The sequence below is a fragment of the Neophocaena asiaeorientalis genome, unplaced genomic scaffold (assembly GCF_003031525.2).
Source record: "Neophocaena asiaeorientalis asiaeorientalis breed wild unplaced genomic scaffold, Neophocaena_asiaeorientalis_V1.1 scaffold30, whole genome shotgun sequence".
Classification (NCBI taxonomy): Eukaryota; Metazoa; Chordata; class Mammalia; order Artiodactyla; family Phocoenidae; genus Neophocaena; species Neophocaena asiaeorientalis.
The window spans coordinates 7,116,705-7,130,251 of NW_020174923.1; the positions used below are offsets into that span (position 1 = coordinate 7,116,705).

The 13,547-nt window shown below is 63.2% G+C and overlaps 2 protein-coding genes across 4 annotated transcripts in view; one reads left to right on the forward strand and one right to left on the reverse strand.

Annotated features, from left to right (window-relative positions):
* The window catches only part of TMEM94 (transmembrane protein 94), a 34,843-nt gene extending 23,179 nt beyond the window's left edge, over positions 1 to 11,664 (forward strand). Inside the window, exons 7-32 of one of the 3 annotated variants that reach the window (XM_024760698.1) lie at positions 262 to 413; positions 797 to 899; positions 1,115 to 1,201; positions 1,461 to 1,577; positions 1,965 to 2,021; positions 2,323 to 2,427; positions 2,556 to 2,720; positions 2,900 to 3,109; positions 3,775 to 4,090; positions 4,540 to 4,713; positions 5,105 to 5,207; positions 5,329 to 5,546; positions 6,219 to 6,400; positions 6,496 to 6,634; positions 6,882 to 6,997; positions 7,122 to 7,221; positions 7,567 to 7,675; positions 7,870 to 8,059; positions 8,303 to 8,380; positions 8,669 to 8,754; positions 9,015 to 9,096; positions 9,364 to 9,512; positions 9,596 to 9,690; positions 9,784 to 9,877; positions 10,052 to 10,222; positions 10,401 to 11,664. In XM_024760698.1, coding sequence (XP_024616466.1) covers positions 262 to 413; positions 797 to 899; positions 1,115 to 1,201; positions 1,461 to 1,577; positions 1,965 to 2,021; positions 2,323 to 2,427; positions 2,556 to 2,720; positions 2,900 to 3,109; positions 3,775 to 4,090; positions 4,540 to 4,713; positions 5,105 to 5,207; positions 5,329 to 5,546; positions 6,219 to 6,400; positions 6,496 to 6,634; positions 6,882 to 6,997; positions 7,122 to 7,221; positions 7,567 to 7,675; positions 7,870 to 8,059; positions 8,303 to 8,380; positions 8,669 to 8,754; positions 9,015 to 9,096; positions 9,364 to 9,512; positions 9,596 to 9,690; positions 9,784 to 9,877; positions 10,052 to 10,222; positions 10,401 to 10,473 — 3,471 coding nt within the window. In that variant the 3' untranslated portion in view covers positions 10,474 to 11,664. Of the gene's footprint in view, positions 1 to 261; positions 414 to 796; positions 900 to 1,114; positions 1,202 to 1,460; positions 1,578 to 1,964; positions 2,022 to 2,322; positions 2,428 to 2,555; positions 2,721 to 2,899; positions 3,110 to 3,774; positions 4,091 to 4,539; positions 4,714 to 5,104; positions 5,208 to 5,328; positions 5,547 to 6,218; positions 6,401 to 6,495; positions 6,635 to 6,881; positions 6,998 to 7,121; positions 7,222 to 7,566; positions 7,676 to 7,869; positions 8,060 to 8,302; positions 8,381 to 8,633; positions 8,755 to 9,014; positions 9,102 to 9,363; positions 9,513 to 9,595; positions 9,691 to 9,783; positions 9,878 to 10,051; positions 10,223 to 10,400 lie in introns of those variants that run through there. The other 2 variants (XM_024760699.1, XM_024760700.1) reach the window with 2 other exon arrangements.
* Positions 11,474 to 13,547, reverse strand: part of CASKIN2 (CASK interacting protein 2) — a 14,022-nt gene continuing 11,948 nt past the window's right edge. The window contains exons 19-21 of the mRNA XM_024760610.1: positions 13,111 to 13,546; positions 12,797 to 13,019; positions 11,474 to 12,355 (exon numbers count right to left, since the gene is read on the reverse strand). Coding sequence (XP_024616378.1) covers positions 12,265 to 12,355; positions 12,797 to 13,019; positions 13,111 to 13,546 — 750 coding nt within the window. The 3' untranslated portion in view covers positions 11,474 to 12,264. The remainder of the gene's footprint in view (positions 12,356 to 12,796; positions 13,020 to 13,110; position 13,547) is intronic.

Here is a 13,547-nt window from a genome sequence, read left to right on the forward strand (position 1 = left end):
CCCAGCTCCTGGGTTTCTTGGCAAGGGCTCCAGGAGAATGGAGAAAAGCTGGAACATCTTTCTCCTTGTCCTCTTCTTTCTTCTGTCTGATCCTCAAGCTGCTAGGAATCCAGTCCCCCAGGCCCCACCCTAACTGACTCCGTGCTAACTGATGGTCCCTAACCCAATGAGATGTCTCCACTTAGCTAGAACGGTCAAGGAAGAGTGGCTTCCATGGAACCCATTAATTACCCTCGACCTCCTCCCCTTCGTCGCTGGCAGGATGATGAGCACATCGTCTTGGAGCCAGGAGACCTGTTTCCACCTTTCTCTCCGCCCCCCTCCCCCCGGGGAGAAGTGAAGAAAGGGCCACAGAACCCCCAGCAGCACCGGCTCTTCCGCGTCCTCGAGACCCCTGTGATTGACAACATCAGGTGAGGGCGCCGCCCTGCCTTCCTCCTGTCCCCTGACTTCTCGGCCCGGTGCCTCCTGTGAGCAGGGGGCGTGGTGGGGCCGGTGACAGGAAGGCGCCTTGTCCATACTGAGGTCCTGTAGCGCAGGCATCTCCGGAAGGTCTTCTCTTTAGTGTCTTGTGAGAATTCTTCGACTGGGTGATTGACCCCCTCTCAGTCTGAACTCCGAGGGGGCAGCTTCAGAGGCTGCCACGAGCCCCTGGCCACAGTGACCAGGAGGCCACTCGGCCGGGGCCAAGGAATAGGAGGGAATTGCAGGACCCAGTGATGCTAGGTGAAGGGGTGGGCTTCTGGCCTCTCCCCGAGCAGGGCTCGCCCGAGTGTAGTATCCCCTCTTTCTGCAGGTGGTGCCTGGACATGGCCCTGTCCCGCCCAGTCACCGCTCTGGACAACGAGAGGTTCACGGTGCAGTCAGTGATGCTGCACTGCGCGGTGCCCGTGGTCCTGGTGCGCGAGGCGGGGCCGCACAGGGCGGGGGAGGGCCAGGAAGTGGGGCAGCCTGGGGGCCAGACTCGGACGAGCGTGTGAGTGAAGACTAGAGGGTCCCAGCGTGAGCCGGCCAGTGCCGGGGGCGGGGCTGTGAGTGGGCAGAAGACGGGGAGCCTTAGAGCCTGGGTCCCTCTCTGTGGGGGATAAGGCAGCATCTCTCCTGTTCCCGACAGGCTGGCTTCCTCATCACCAACGCCCTGCGCTTCGTGCTGAATGCCCCTGGTGTCACGACCTGGCAGTACACCCTCCTCCAGCTGCAGGTGACGACCGCCTTCTCCTCTCTGTGGTGCTTTCCTCTTTCCCCTGAGACTGCGTCCCCTCGTGGTGCCCTGACTGCCCCTCCCTCTCTGCAGCCCAGGGGTCTCTTAGGCTTAGCTTCAGAACGCCTGCTTCCCTTCCTCCCTTCCTGCCCCTAGCTGTCCTTTTTACTCAGGGGAGGGCCCCAGGGCCGGGGAAGCCCTTCCCTCTGTCCGGCCGCCAGCACATCTCAGGGAGCCTGTGTGGCTCACTCCTTCCCAGGTGAATGGCGTCCTGCCCATCCTCCCCTTGCTCTTCCCTGTGCTCTGGGTCCTGGCAACTGCCTGTGGAGAAGCCCGTGTCCTGGCCCAGATGAGCAAGGCTTTCCCCAGCTCCCTGGTAGGTTGTTCCGAGGCATCGGGGCGGGTGGGGGTCGGGGGACAGTGCAAAAAGAACCAAAGACAGGAATGAAAAGAGTCGGCTGTGCCCCAGCAGACAGGGCAGAAGTCCAGCCCCACCCCTACCCTGTGGCCCAGCGACAGGCAGGGCCTGGACAGCTCTCCGAGTGCTTTGCCCTCTCCAGCCAGATGGGTCTCCAGACCAGGCCCCGGGGGTGGCTGAGTGTCCACCCGGGCTGTCAGCAGACGGGGGATTCAAGGGCTGCCCGGGAGTCCTTCACCAAAGGCATCGGGAGCCTTGCTGGCACGAGGCCCCACCCGCCAGCTCGGAGGCCTGTGAGAGGCCGGCGGATTCCTCCCCGAGTCTCACACCCTCTTCTCCGCACAGCTGGCCAAGTTCTCGGAGGACACTCTGAGCAGCTATACCGAAGCCGTCTCCTCTCAGGTACACTCACCCAGGATGGATTCTGCTCCAGGCCCCGTACCCCCAGCCCGCGCTCCCTAGGGCCCCTGCTGGAACCCTGGGACTCCCCTACTTTATGGCCTTTGAGCCTCCCACGGGCTCCTGGAGCCCCTCAGTCCACCCGTCCCACATGGGTAATGTGTCACTGCCGTGCTGGACACAGGCTTTTCCACCCAACTTCCTGGTGCTCCCGGGACCATTTCCTCTGTCGGCCCCAGAGGCCATCTCCAGGGAAATACGGCCAAGCCCCAGCCGGCCTCGCGGGCTTTGTCTCTGCCCTCAGGAGATGCTGCGCTGCATTTGGGGCCACTTCCTGCGGGTGATCCAGGGGACGTCTCCTACGCTGAGCCACAGCTCCAGCCTGCTGCACAGCCTGGGCTCCGTCACGGTGAGGGGCGCCCCGTGGGAGGACCTGGCCTCGACAGGCTGCTCTCTGGCCGTGTCTGGTCACTTAAGCGGCCCCTGGCGGCTTGGGGGCCTCCAAGGCCCCTTCCCGGTCCTCTTCTCTCCCTGCAGGTCCTGTGCTGTGTGGACAAACAGGGGATCCTGTCATGGCCCAACCCCAGCCCGGAGACCGTGCTGTTCTTCAGCGGAAAGGTGGAGCCCCCGCACAGCAGCCACGAGGACCTAACGGATGACCTGTCCACGCGCTCCTTTTGCCATCCCGAGGTGGAGGAGGAGGTATGGCCTGGGACCGGCTGGTAGCCTCAGGGAGGGCGAGGTGAGAGCGGGGAGGAGGGCTCAGGCCTCAGGATCTGCTTCGGAGATGACGCCCTGAGGGGACGAAACAGCCTTGCCTCACTGGCCTGTGGCAGCCGTCGGGACGCCGGTCCGAGGCCTGTGTTCCTTGCTCTCCTCAGCCCCGTGAACGAGACGCCCTCCTGGCCGGCTCCCTGAACCCTACCCTGCACCTTTCCAATGAGCAGGAGCGCGGCAACTGGCCAGGCGATGGCCCCAAGGCCCCTGAGCCCTCCTCTCACCACAGAGCTCACGGCCGCAGCAAACACCTGTCCGGCTCCAGCGTGAGCTTCAGCAGGGACATAGAAGGCGGTGAAGAAGACCCCGGCAAGGTGAGGGGAGAGGGCGGAGAGCAGCCCGCTTGTCAGCTGCAGGGCGTCCTGGCCTCCCCTGCCGAAGGGGCCACAGGGGTGCAGCCCAGCCTGGACGGATGGAGCCCGAAGCACAGCCGTCTTGGCCTCTGTTCTCGGACCTCCTGAGGCCTCGCCCACGGCTTTTCCGTGAAGTAGGCCCTTCCCCATTTTCCGTGTTTCTCTGATGGTGGTAATTGGTTGGGGCAAGGCCCTTCCTCCTAATCACAACCTTCAAGAGACAGAGAGCCGGGACTTCCCTGGTGGTCCAGTGGTGCCAGCACTTCCACTGCAGGAGTCGCGGGTTCCATCGAGCCAAGATCCTACATGCCACTCGGCCAAAAACAAAAAAAAAAGTACAAAAGACAGAAAGCCAGTGGCTCCTTCTAAAAATGTTTCCCCTGGCTGAGAAAGGTGCTTCGTTGTTCCTTGCTTGGTCTGGACAACCTCCTCTGAGCTGGTGACGGTGTTGTTGGGCACAGATCCTAGAAGCAGCCAGGAGCCGGGAAGGACAGGGAAGGGCTTTCGAGAGGGATGGGAGAGCGCGAGCTCGAGCACGCCCTGCTGGGAGGCGCTGCCTTCCCTCGGGGGCACCCGCCGCACCCCTCCCAGCCTGAGGCCCCTCTTCCCCTCCACATCTCCTCCAGACCCAGCACGGGCTGGAGGGCGAGCCCTATGAGGCCGAGGACTTCGTGTGTGACTACCACCTGGAGATGCTGAGCCTGTCCCAGGACCAGCAGAATCCCTCCTGCATCCAGTTTGATGACTCCAACTGGCAGCTCCACCTCACCTCCCTCAAGCCCCTGGGCCTCAACGTGCTGCTGAACCTGTGCAACGCCAGCGTCACCGAGCGGCTGTGCCGGTTCTCAGACCACCTGTGCAACATTGCCCTGCAGGAGAGCCACGGCACCGTGCTGCCCGTGCACGTGCCCTGGGGCCTCTGCGAGCTCGCCCGCCTCATTGGTACGTGGCCACCGCAGGGGTGGCGGCTGGGCTAGCTGCCGGCCTCTTCCAAGAGGCTGGGCTCCTGGCTCCAAACGTGCCAGGCCCGGGCGTGGCCTTGCTCAAGAGCACCAGCAACCCTTTGGGCTTCTGATCGACCCCCCTTTTTCTTCTGGGCCGTGCCACGAGGCTTGTGGGATTTTAGTTCCCCGACCAGGGATCAAACCTGGGCCCTCAGCCATGAGAACGCAGAGTCCTAGCCACTGGACCGCCAGGGAGTTCCCTGATCATCCCCTTTAACCAGGCTCCGCCGCTTGACGGCGCTTCCTCATCCGGGAAGATAACTGCCTGTGGGATGGACGCGTGGAGGGAAGCCGCCCAGCCTGACTGGGGTTCCCTCCCCGCCAGGGAAGGTGTTGTGTGGGGGTGGGCTTCCTCCCAGAGGCCCCGTGCTATCCCTCCTCCTGCAGGCTTCACTCCCGGGGCCAAGGAGCTCTTCAAGCAGGGGAACCACCTTGCGCTCTACCGCCTCCCCAGCGCCGAGACCATGAAGGAGACCTCGCTGGGGAGGCTCTCCTGTGTCACCAAGCGGCGGCCCCCGCTCAGCCACATGATCAGCCTCTTCATCAAGGACACCACCACCAGTGAGCCTCCCCGGCTCCGCCCGCATCAGGCCAAACCTCCCAGGAGCTGGGCGGGGCGGGGCTCTTTTTAGGGTGTCTTTTTTTAGGGAGCGCTGGGCCGACGAGCATTAGATTCTTGCCGAGATCTCAAACGTGGCAGAGATTGGCTTCGGGGACGGGGGCTGGGATGGTGGTGGCCACAGATGATGGGACTGTCTGGAGGACCGGCAGCTTAGAGCCTGCGTTATGCACCCAGTGGCCTTGCCTACAGGTTTGCTGCCATGAGGCCTGGGGAGTTCCCATCCCCCAGGGGCTCCTTTAGTGCCCTTCTCAAGGGTGGCAGTATGTCCCCGGAGGTGAGGTGGCTTGGGCACTCATGGCTTGGCCTTCCTCTCCCCGCCACTGCCCTCAGGCACAGAACAGATGCTGTCCCACGGCACGGCCGACGTGGTCTTGGAGGCCTGCACAGACTTCTGGGATGGAGCCGACATCTACCCTCTTTCGGGTTCCGACAGGTAGGTAAGGAAGCAGATGCCAGGGGCGGGAGCAGTCAGCTCTGGTGGTCTGCCTGCCCGGCTCCCAGGGGTGGGGCATCCCAGGACCACTCACCTCACTTCCACCCCGGTTCCCCGGCAGAAAGAAAGTGCTGGATTTCTACCAGCGAGCCTGCCTGTCTGGTTACTGCTCTGCCTTCGCCTACAAGCCCATGAGCTGTGCCCTGTCGTCCCAGCTCAACGGCAAGTGCATCGAGCTGGTGCAGGCGCCCGGCCGGAGCAGCATCTTCACCACGTGTGAGCTGCCCAGCACCGTTCCCATCAAGCTGAGTGCCCGCCGCGGCAGCTGGAGCTCAGACGGTACTGTGGGCCCTGTGCCTGGGGGCCGGGGGCCGGGAGGGCTTCCAGCGGCCTGGACCAGACCGTAGCAGAGGACCTGGAACACCGCGGTGGCTCTCACTGTCTGGTGACGTGGGCGAGTCCCTTATTCTCATCTATAACCAGGTGCTTTGTCTGCCCTGCTCACGGGTTCATTGTGCCGCTCCAGTGGGATGACAGATAGCGAAGTGCTTTCTTTGAAGGTTATAAAGCAGTAGCGTGTATAGAGCATTAGCCTTATTTGAGTCAGACAAAGGACCGGGTCACAAAGCCTGCTGGAGCAGAGGGACTCAGAGCTCCACCCACCCCTCCCCACTCCGCCAAACACACAGCCTTCTGGGGTCTCATGACCCCAGAGACCATGAACCGAAGCCATTGCTGAGGGTGGGGCCCGCCCCCTAGCCCTGGACCAGGGATTGTCACCTGACTGATGAGTACCTTTCCTTGTCTTTTCCCCTGTGTCTGTTGGCTTCTCGATGTCTTGGTTGTGCATGTGTGTGGCTGCGTGTGTGGTCCCCTGGGACCCATGTGCTTGTTGATTTGGGCATGGCGTCTGCATGCGTGGCCCCGGGCTGCCTCCTGCGATCTGCCGGTTCCTGGGTGTCCTGCCTGGGCCGTGTCCTGGCCGGGCTCTGTGCCTTATGCCTCCTGAAGAAGGGATCGGGGAGGTGCTGGAGAAGGAAGACTGCATGCAGGCCCTGAGTGGGCAGATCTTCATGGGCATGGTGTCCTCCCAGTACCAGGCCCGGCTGGACATCGTGCGCCTCATCGACGGGCTGGTCAACGCCTGCATCCGCTTCGTCTACTTCTCTTTGGAGGATGAGCTCAAAAGCAAGGTGGGGGAGCCCTCCCCCGCACCACTGCTCCCACTGACCCTTTTCCCCACGCGACCCTTTGGGCCCATCTGTTCATTGCCATCTTCCCGGTGCAGGTGTTTGCAGAAAAGATGGGCCTGGAGACGGGCTGGAATTGTCACATCTCCCTCACGCCCAATGGTGACATGCCCGGCTCTGAGATCCCCCCCTCCAGTCCAAGCCACACTGGATCCCTGCACGATGACCTGAATCAGGGTGAGGGCAAAGGTTTGGTGTGGACACGAGGTGGGTGTGGGTCATTCCCCTTCCTTGGGGCTACAACTAGAAAGAGCCTCCACGGATCCCTCCCTTGGAAGATGGCTCTGATCTCCCTGCGGCAACGGCAGTCGATGGGGTGGGGGGGAGGACCCCTCGAAACAGGAAGTTTTGCGTCATCTGCAAGGCGAGGAAAGGCCCCCAGAAGTCTGGCCCCAAGGTGAGGGGCAGGCTCTTGTCCCCACAGTGTCCCGAGATGATGCGGAAGGGCTCCTCCTAATGGAGGAGGAGGGTCACTCGGACCTCATTAGCTTCCAGCCCACGGACAGCGACCTCCCCAGCTTCCTGGAGGACTGCAACCGGGTACGATGTGGTGGTGGTGGGGTGTCTGTGTCCCCAGAGCCCTGGGGTTGGCCCGTGGCTTGTCCAGGGCAGGGGAGTGAGGGAGGAGGGACCCTGAGGCAACTGGCACCTCTGCTCTCTGCAGGCCAAGCTGCCCCGGGGCATCCACCAGGTGCGGCCCCACCTGCAGAACATCGACAATGTGCCCCTGCTCGTGCCCCTCTTCACCGACTGCACCCCCGAGAGTGAGTACCGTGGTGGCGGCTACTCGGCCAGCCCGGCCCTTGTGTGGAGCGCTGCCAGTGCGTGGGCACCCCGCGGGCTCCGGAGCGATGTTGGTTTCCCACGCAGGGAGCGGAGGAACCTGGGCTGGGAGGAGCTGGGGGTCTTGCGGGCTGGAGCCTTGGTGGCCCGTTCTAGGGAGTCAGAAGTGACAGTATTCATACGATGTTCACGAAATTGGGGGCAGGATGGTCCCAAAGAGGGGCCTGTTTTCCCTTGTCTCCTGCTTTGTCCTGGGGGTCTCTGCCCAGCACCCCACGTGGGGCTCGCCTGCCTGACTCTCGTGCCCCCCGACTCTGCCCCCTCAGCCATGTGTGAGATGATCAAGATCATGCAGGAATATGGGGAGGTGACCTGCTGCCTGGGCAGCTCTGCCAACCTGCGGAACAGCTGCCTCTTCCTCCAGAGCGATATCAGGTCAGCGTGACACCCCAGGGCCGGAGGCCAGCCTCTTCCTCCCGGAGACCCCACAACGGATCTTGCCCTGGTCGGGACCAAGGAACCTGGACTTGGCGGGGAGAAGAGGGAGCGGGTGCTTGCTCAGTCCCATGGGAGACGGGGTCTCGGCACGCTTCAGCTGATGGGTATGCTTCCCCCCGTACGCTGAGCAGCATTGCCCTGGATCCCCTGTACCCGTCCCGCTGCTCCTGGGAGACCTTTGGCTACGCCACCAGCACCAGCATGGCCCAGGCCTCGGACGGCCTTTCTCCTCTGCAGCTCTCGGGGCAGCTCAACAGCCTGCCCTGCTCCCTGACCTTCCGCCAGGAGGAGACCATCAGCGTCATCCGGCTCATCGAGCAGGTGGGGCCTCGGGGTGGGGGGCGCTCGGGGGCAGGGGCGCAGGTCCTGCTCGGGGCGGGCAGTCGCGACGCAGGACCAGCCTGAGCTCCCAAGGGTGGTTCACCTCCAGGCGAAGCTCTCCCAGGCGGTTGAGTTCGCCTCCGCCCCTCCCTAGCGGGAACATTTGGGGCATCTGGCTCTTGGCTGAAGCTTATCAGCTGTGGGGCCTGAGAGAGACCACAACCTGCCCCTCCCGCTCCCTAGGCTCGGCATGCCACCTACGGCATTCGCAAGTGCTTCCTCTTCCTGCTGCAGTGCCAGCTGACTCTCGTGGTCATCCAGGTGAGGTGGGGCCAGCACGGGCATCGCCCCTCCCTGCTCACTCCTTCACTCAAGGGCCAGTTGAGAGGCTGGGAGGATGCAGCACAGCTGGGGGGCCCCCACAGCCTCTGTGAACCCCCTGGGCTTTTGGAGATGACCCCGCCGGCAGAATAGTGACCCCTCCAGCGCCGTCTCCTCTCAGCCAGGACGTGAGTCTCCGTCTGGGCACAGGGCGAGTCAGCCCTGGGGCTCCCAGTGTCTTACTCTTTGCCAGAATCTCATCGTGCTTCCTGGCTTCTCCTGGTCCAGTTCCTCTCTTGCCTCGTCCAGCTGCCGCCAATCCTGAGCACCACCGATATCCTGTGGCTGTCCTGCTTTTGCTACCCTCTGCTCAGGTGAGAGGCCGGGCCGCCCCTCCGGGCCCAGGCAGGCAGGGTTGGGATGTCACCGCGTGTCCCCAGGAGCCCAGGTTCAGGAAGCCATGCTCAGTGCTCACTTCTGGTACAGGAGGCCCGGGGGCACTGTCTCCCTTGTCTTATCCCATCTGCCCAGCAGACTTGCCCTCACTCTCAGGACTCCCTAAGTCCTTCCCACATGAGAATTGGGGGACAGAGGGTCACAGTCACCACCCTTCACTGAAGTTCCTGCTTTTCAGCATCTCTTTGCTGGGGAAGCCCCCCCATAGCTCCATCATGTCTATGGCAACGGGGAAAAACCTTCAGTCCATTCCTAAGAAGGTAAGCAACGTGGAGCCCTGTGAGCCTGGGCTTTTCCTGAGGAATGTCGGTATGGAGGGGGCTGAGCCTTGGGGGAGGGAAGTGGGGTTGGGGCAGGGGGAGGAATTCCATCCGAACTTCCCCAGACCAAGGGGGAGGGGTGGTACAAGAGCTGGGCAAGATCCTTGCTCCTTATCCCCCGGGCCCGCCCACTGACTGAGGACCCCGTTGAATCCGTGCGCCAGAGGGGCGGCTGCCACAGCAGTGACGGGCCTCCTCTTCCCGCAGACCCAGCACTACTTCCTGCTCTGCTTCTTGCTCAAGTTCAGCCTCACCATCAGCTCGTGCCTCATCTGCTTTGGCTTCACACTGCAGAGCTTCTGCGACAGCTCCCGGGTCCGTAACCTCACCAACTGCTCCTCCGTCATGCTGCCCAGGTGGGTCCCATCCTGACACCCCCGCCCTGGTTTCCCTCCCCGGGGCCCAGAGGAAAAGCTGAGCCCACACCTTGCTTTGGCAGCCACGCCGACACGGCTCCAGCCTGGTTTGACGACTTCGCCAACGGGCTGCTGCCGGCTCAGAAGCTCGCCGCCGCCCTGACCGTCCTGCACACTGGTGAGGGGCTCCCCGGGGCTGGTGAGGCACCCTGGGGACCAGGCCTCTGGCCGTGAGAAGTCTGACACCCACCACTGACCCCATTTTCTCCAGTCTTCATCTCCATCACCCACGTGCATCGCACCAAGCCCCTGTGGAGAAAGAGCCCCTTGACAAACCTCTGGTGGGCGGTGACCGTGCCCGTGGTGTGAGTCTTTCTGGGATGGAGGGTGGGAGCAGGGGAGTGGCTGCAGCGGGGCTGTGATTTGAGGGCGGGCTTGGGGCCAGAGGTTGAAGGGTGCCCTCCTTAAGCTGTTCCTGCTGAGAAAAGCAGGGAAGGAAGCAAGAGACCCCGCTGACGCAGGGCTGCCACCTCCTGCAGGTTGCTGGGGCAGGTGGTCCAGACAGCAGTGGACCTGCAGCTGTGGACGCACAGGGACAGCCACGTCCACCTTGGCCTGGAGGACGTGCCTCTGCTGACGTGGCTCCTGGGCTGCCTCTCCCTGGTCCTCGTGGTGGTCACCAACGAGATCGTGAAGCTGCACGAGATTCGGTGAGCCGCCAGCTAGGTGCCCCCTCTGGGCCTGGGTGTGTTCCCTAAGCCCCGTCACCTCCAGGGGCACCGTTCCCCTGCCTTCCCACTGCCGTCTCGCCCTCCTCCTCGGGTGTCCTGCCCGTCGCCTGGTCTGGAGGTCTGCGCTAACCTGGACTTTAATCTCCCGCCCTACCAGGGTCCGGGTCCGCTACCAGAAGCGACAGAAACTGCAGTTTGAAACTAAGCTGGGCATGAACTCTCCCTTCTGAGCCACTGGCCGTGGTGGTCATAGTTGCCCTGGATCCTAGGGCTAAAGCCAGACCCATTTCTGAGTCTGGGGAGTTGATATCATGAATGTTTCAGGGTTTGCTCTTGCGCCCTATGGCGTTGGAGGCCCAACTCCCGGTGTCAGACCCAGCTGTCGTCCTGCCCCCCTGGGAATTACTGAAGAGATGCTGAGCTGTGGCCTTGGCGTCAGGACAGTCTGGCTCTTCCTCACCAGGGGGAGCACCCCTGGACTCTTGAATGTACAACCTCGTGCGCTTAAAAGAGGGGCCCTCAGCCCCCTCCACCTGTGGGCCGCGCCCCTTCAGGGTCACCGAATGCAGCGCCCTCTGCTCTTGGGTTTTCAGGCAGGGCTATGAGCCATGGGGCTGAGCTGCCACCTTTTGTGGGAGAGCAGCCGTGGGAGGTCCAAACAGCTCTCTAGGCCACTGTTGAAGGCAGGGGTGGTGGTTCATCCTCCCTGTGCCCCTCTCATCCTGTATTCCTGGGGCAGGGGCCTGGATTTGGCCCCGAGTACTTTCCCTCCCTTCCTCTGTTGCGGGGGGGAGCCTCACACAGAGATCTGAAGATGCGGCAGAGCCCCCGCCTGGCCCTGGAACCTTCTCCTGTGCCTGCCCTCAAGCTGGCGGAGAGAGCCAGTCCTGGGGTACAGCCCAGGGCTCCTTTCAGCCCCGGCCCTAGTTATCCTGTGAGAATGTTTTCACTGGTGTATTATTTTTTACTGGAAATGAGCCTTTTAGGAATGAATACAGACTGGTTTGTATTAAAACTGATAAATTCCTGAAGAAAAACCTGTGGCTGGTCCACGAGGCAGCCACTAACGGACCTACCCAGGGCTTCGGCCAGTGACCGAGCCCCTCCGCAAAGGTGAGGAGGGGAGGGCCCAAGCCTTCCTCCTTGCACATCAGTGGGAGCGCTCGGGTCCGGCTCAGGCGCAACCCCTGGCTCAGAGGTCCGTGGCGCAGATCCAAACACACAGCCTGATCACGTGGAATGACACTTTCATTGGTGTTAGTTGGGGGAAGAGGTTAATGGTTACAGAGCCAGGGCCTGGGCCAACCAGGTCAGGCTTCCAGCCCCAAGGCGGGCAGTGGGTGCTCTTGCTGTGGTCCGACGCCCCTCCCCCACTGCGTCCTCTCAGGCAGTTATAGATAGAATAAATTCCATTTAAAATATATGCATTTCTCTCTGCTTAAAAAATAACATTTACACTTGGGAAAGTCTGGACTTCGGGGGACCTGTGAATCCCACTGTTCCCACCCCCCGCCAGCTTTGCCTCACTGAGGGCAGGCAGGGGCGGCGGCGGAGGCTGGCCTGGCCGCTTGTTTACATGTCCTGGGAAGACATGCGGGGGACCAGGACAGACACACCGCCTCCTCCAGCCTCTCGGCGCCAGGACAGCACAGTGGGTGGCCAGAGGGCCTTGGCACAGGGGCTTGATCGAGACACTGGGGGGACAGAGGAGGTACCCCAGAAGCCCGGCCACCACCTCCTTCTTCCTGGAGAGGAAGTTCTCACCAGGGTCCCTGTCCAAAAGGCAGGGCCGTCCCGTCAGGTTACACACTGGGAGGGGGCTCTGCTGAGGTGTCAGGTTCTGACGAGTCCCCTCAGCTCCCCTGGGGGCTGCCTCCCAGAGCCCTAGGGCCGACAGCCGTTGGCTTGGAGCAGCAGGAGGGACCCCGCTAGGGCGGCAGGGGCGGCGTCCGTGCCGGGGGAAAGGCAGTGGCTGAGGAAGGTCACGGTGGGCACTGCTGCGAGCTGCCAGCAGGTCCGGCTCAGTCCAGCATGGCATCCAGCTGGTTAGCCAGGGCGTCGAACATGGTGCTGATGTCATCCAGGATGTGCTTGGTGGAGGTGCCCGGGGGGCTGCAGCAGGGGAAGGAGCAGGTCAGATCAGCCAGCGGTCTGCACCCTGCCGGCCCTGGGCAAGGGGGCTGCTACCGAGAGCGTGGCTGGTGCGCGCACTTTGTGTGCGTTTCCTCCTAATTCTCACAACTTCCCGAGGCAGTAGGAGTTACCGTTCCCTTCCTTGCACAGAGACGCTGGGGCTCACAGGGAGAAGTGACTTGCCCAAGCTCACGTGCCTCTAAGTGGCGGCCACCAGGATTCCCTGCAGGTCAGATCCGGGTGACCCCAGGCCCAGGCTCCTCCCATCCCGATAGGGGCCCCCCAGCCTGAGGATCTGCCCAACGTGACGGTGACATCCCCCTCCCATCATTCCCGGAACCCTGGGAAAAGGCTTCAGGATTCGGGTGGAGCTGCTCCTAGGCCGCCTTCTCCCCCTCCTCAGCACCCAGCACCCCTCACCCCTCTCGCTCCTCAGCACCAATGCTCTTCTCCGCGGCCCGCAAGGCAGCTGCCAGGGATGAGCTGGTCTGCTCCAGTCTCTGCTGGGCCCGGCCTGCGCCCGTGGCCCCAGTGTTCTCTGGCCTTGGAGGGGGCACAGGGCGGGGGCCGAGCCGGGGAGCCAGCTTAGGGCCGGAAAATGCCAGCTGGGTGCAGGCCACAGACACAGGCTTGGGGGCTGTTCCTGCAGAGACAAAGAGGTTGGCTCGTGACTCAGCTGGGCTGGGCATGAGCCCTGCCAACACCACCCTCTCCCCGCAGGTCCCGCCTCATACCTGCTCCGGGCACCTTGAGGAGGGCAGCAGGGGGAGCCGGGGGCTCCATCTCCCCGGGCCGCCGACTGTTTTCCAGAGCCGGCCCCGGGCAGGGAGCCACGGGGGGCTGCGTCGGGGGGCTGGGAGAGAGAGGGGCTGGAGCTCCGGGGTTTGGGAGGCTGCTAGGGTCAGGCCGGGGAGGGCTGGCAGAGGCCGAGGGGGACTCGCCGGGGGTCTGCGGGGACAGGGCGGCAGGGGCGCCGGGCGTGGCGCTGGCCACCCCGAAGGCCAGGAGTGCCGTCTGCAGTGGCTCCCTCTCCCGGCATTTGGGCCTCCGCTTAACAGTGTCTGACTCTGTGAGGTTGAAGTCGAGGCCAGCAGGCACAGGCGTCTCCCGGGGTGGGGGGCCCGCCGGCTTGGGCCTCTGTTTGATCGTCAGGTTCCCCTCCTCCGCGAAC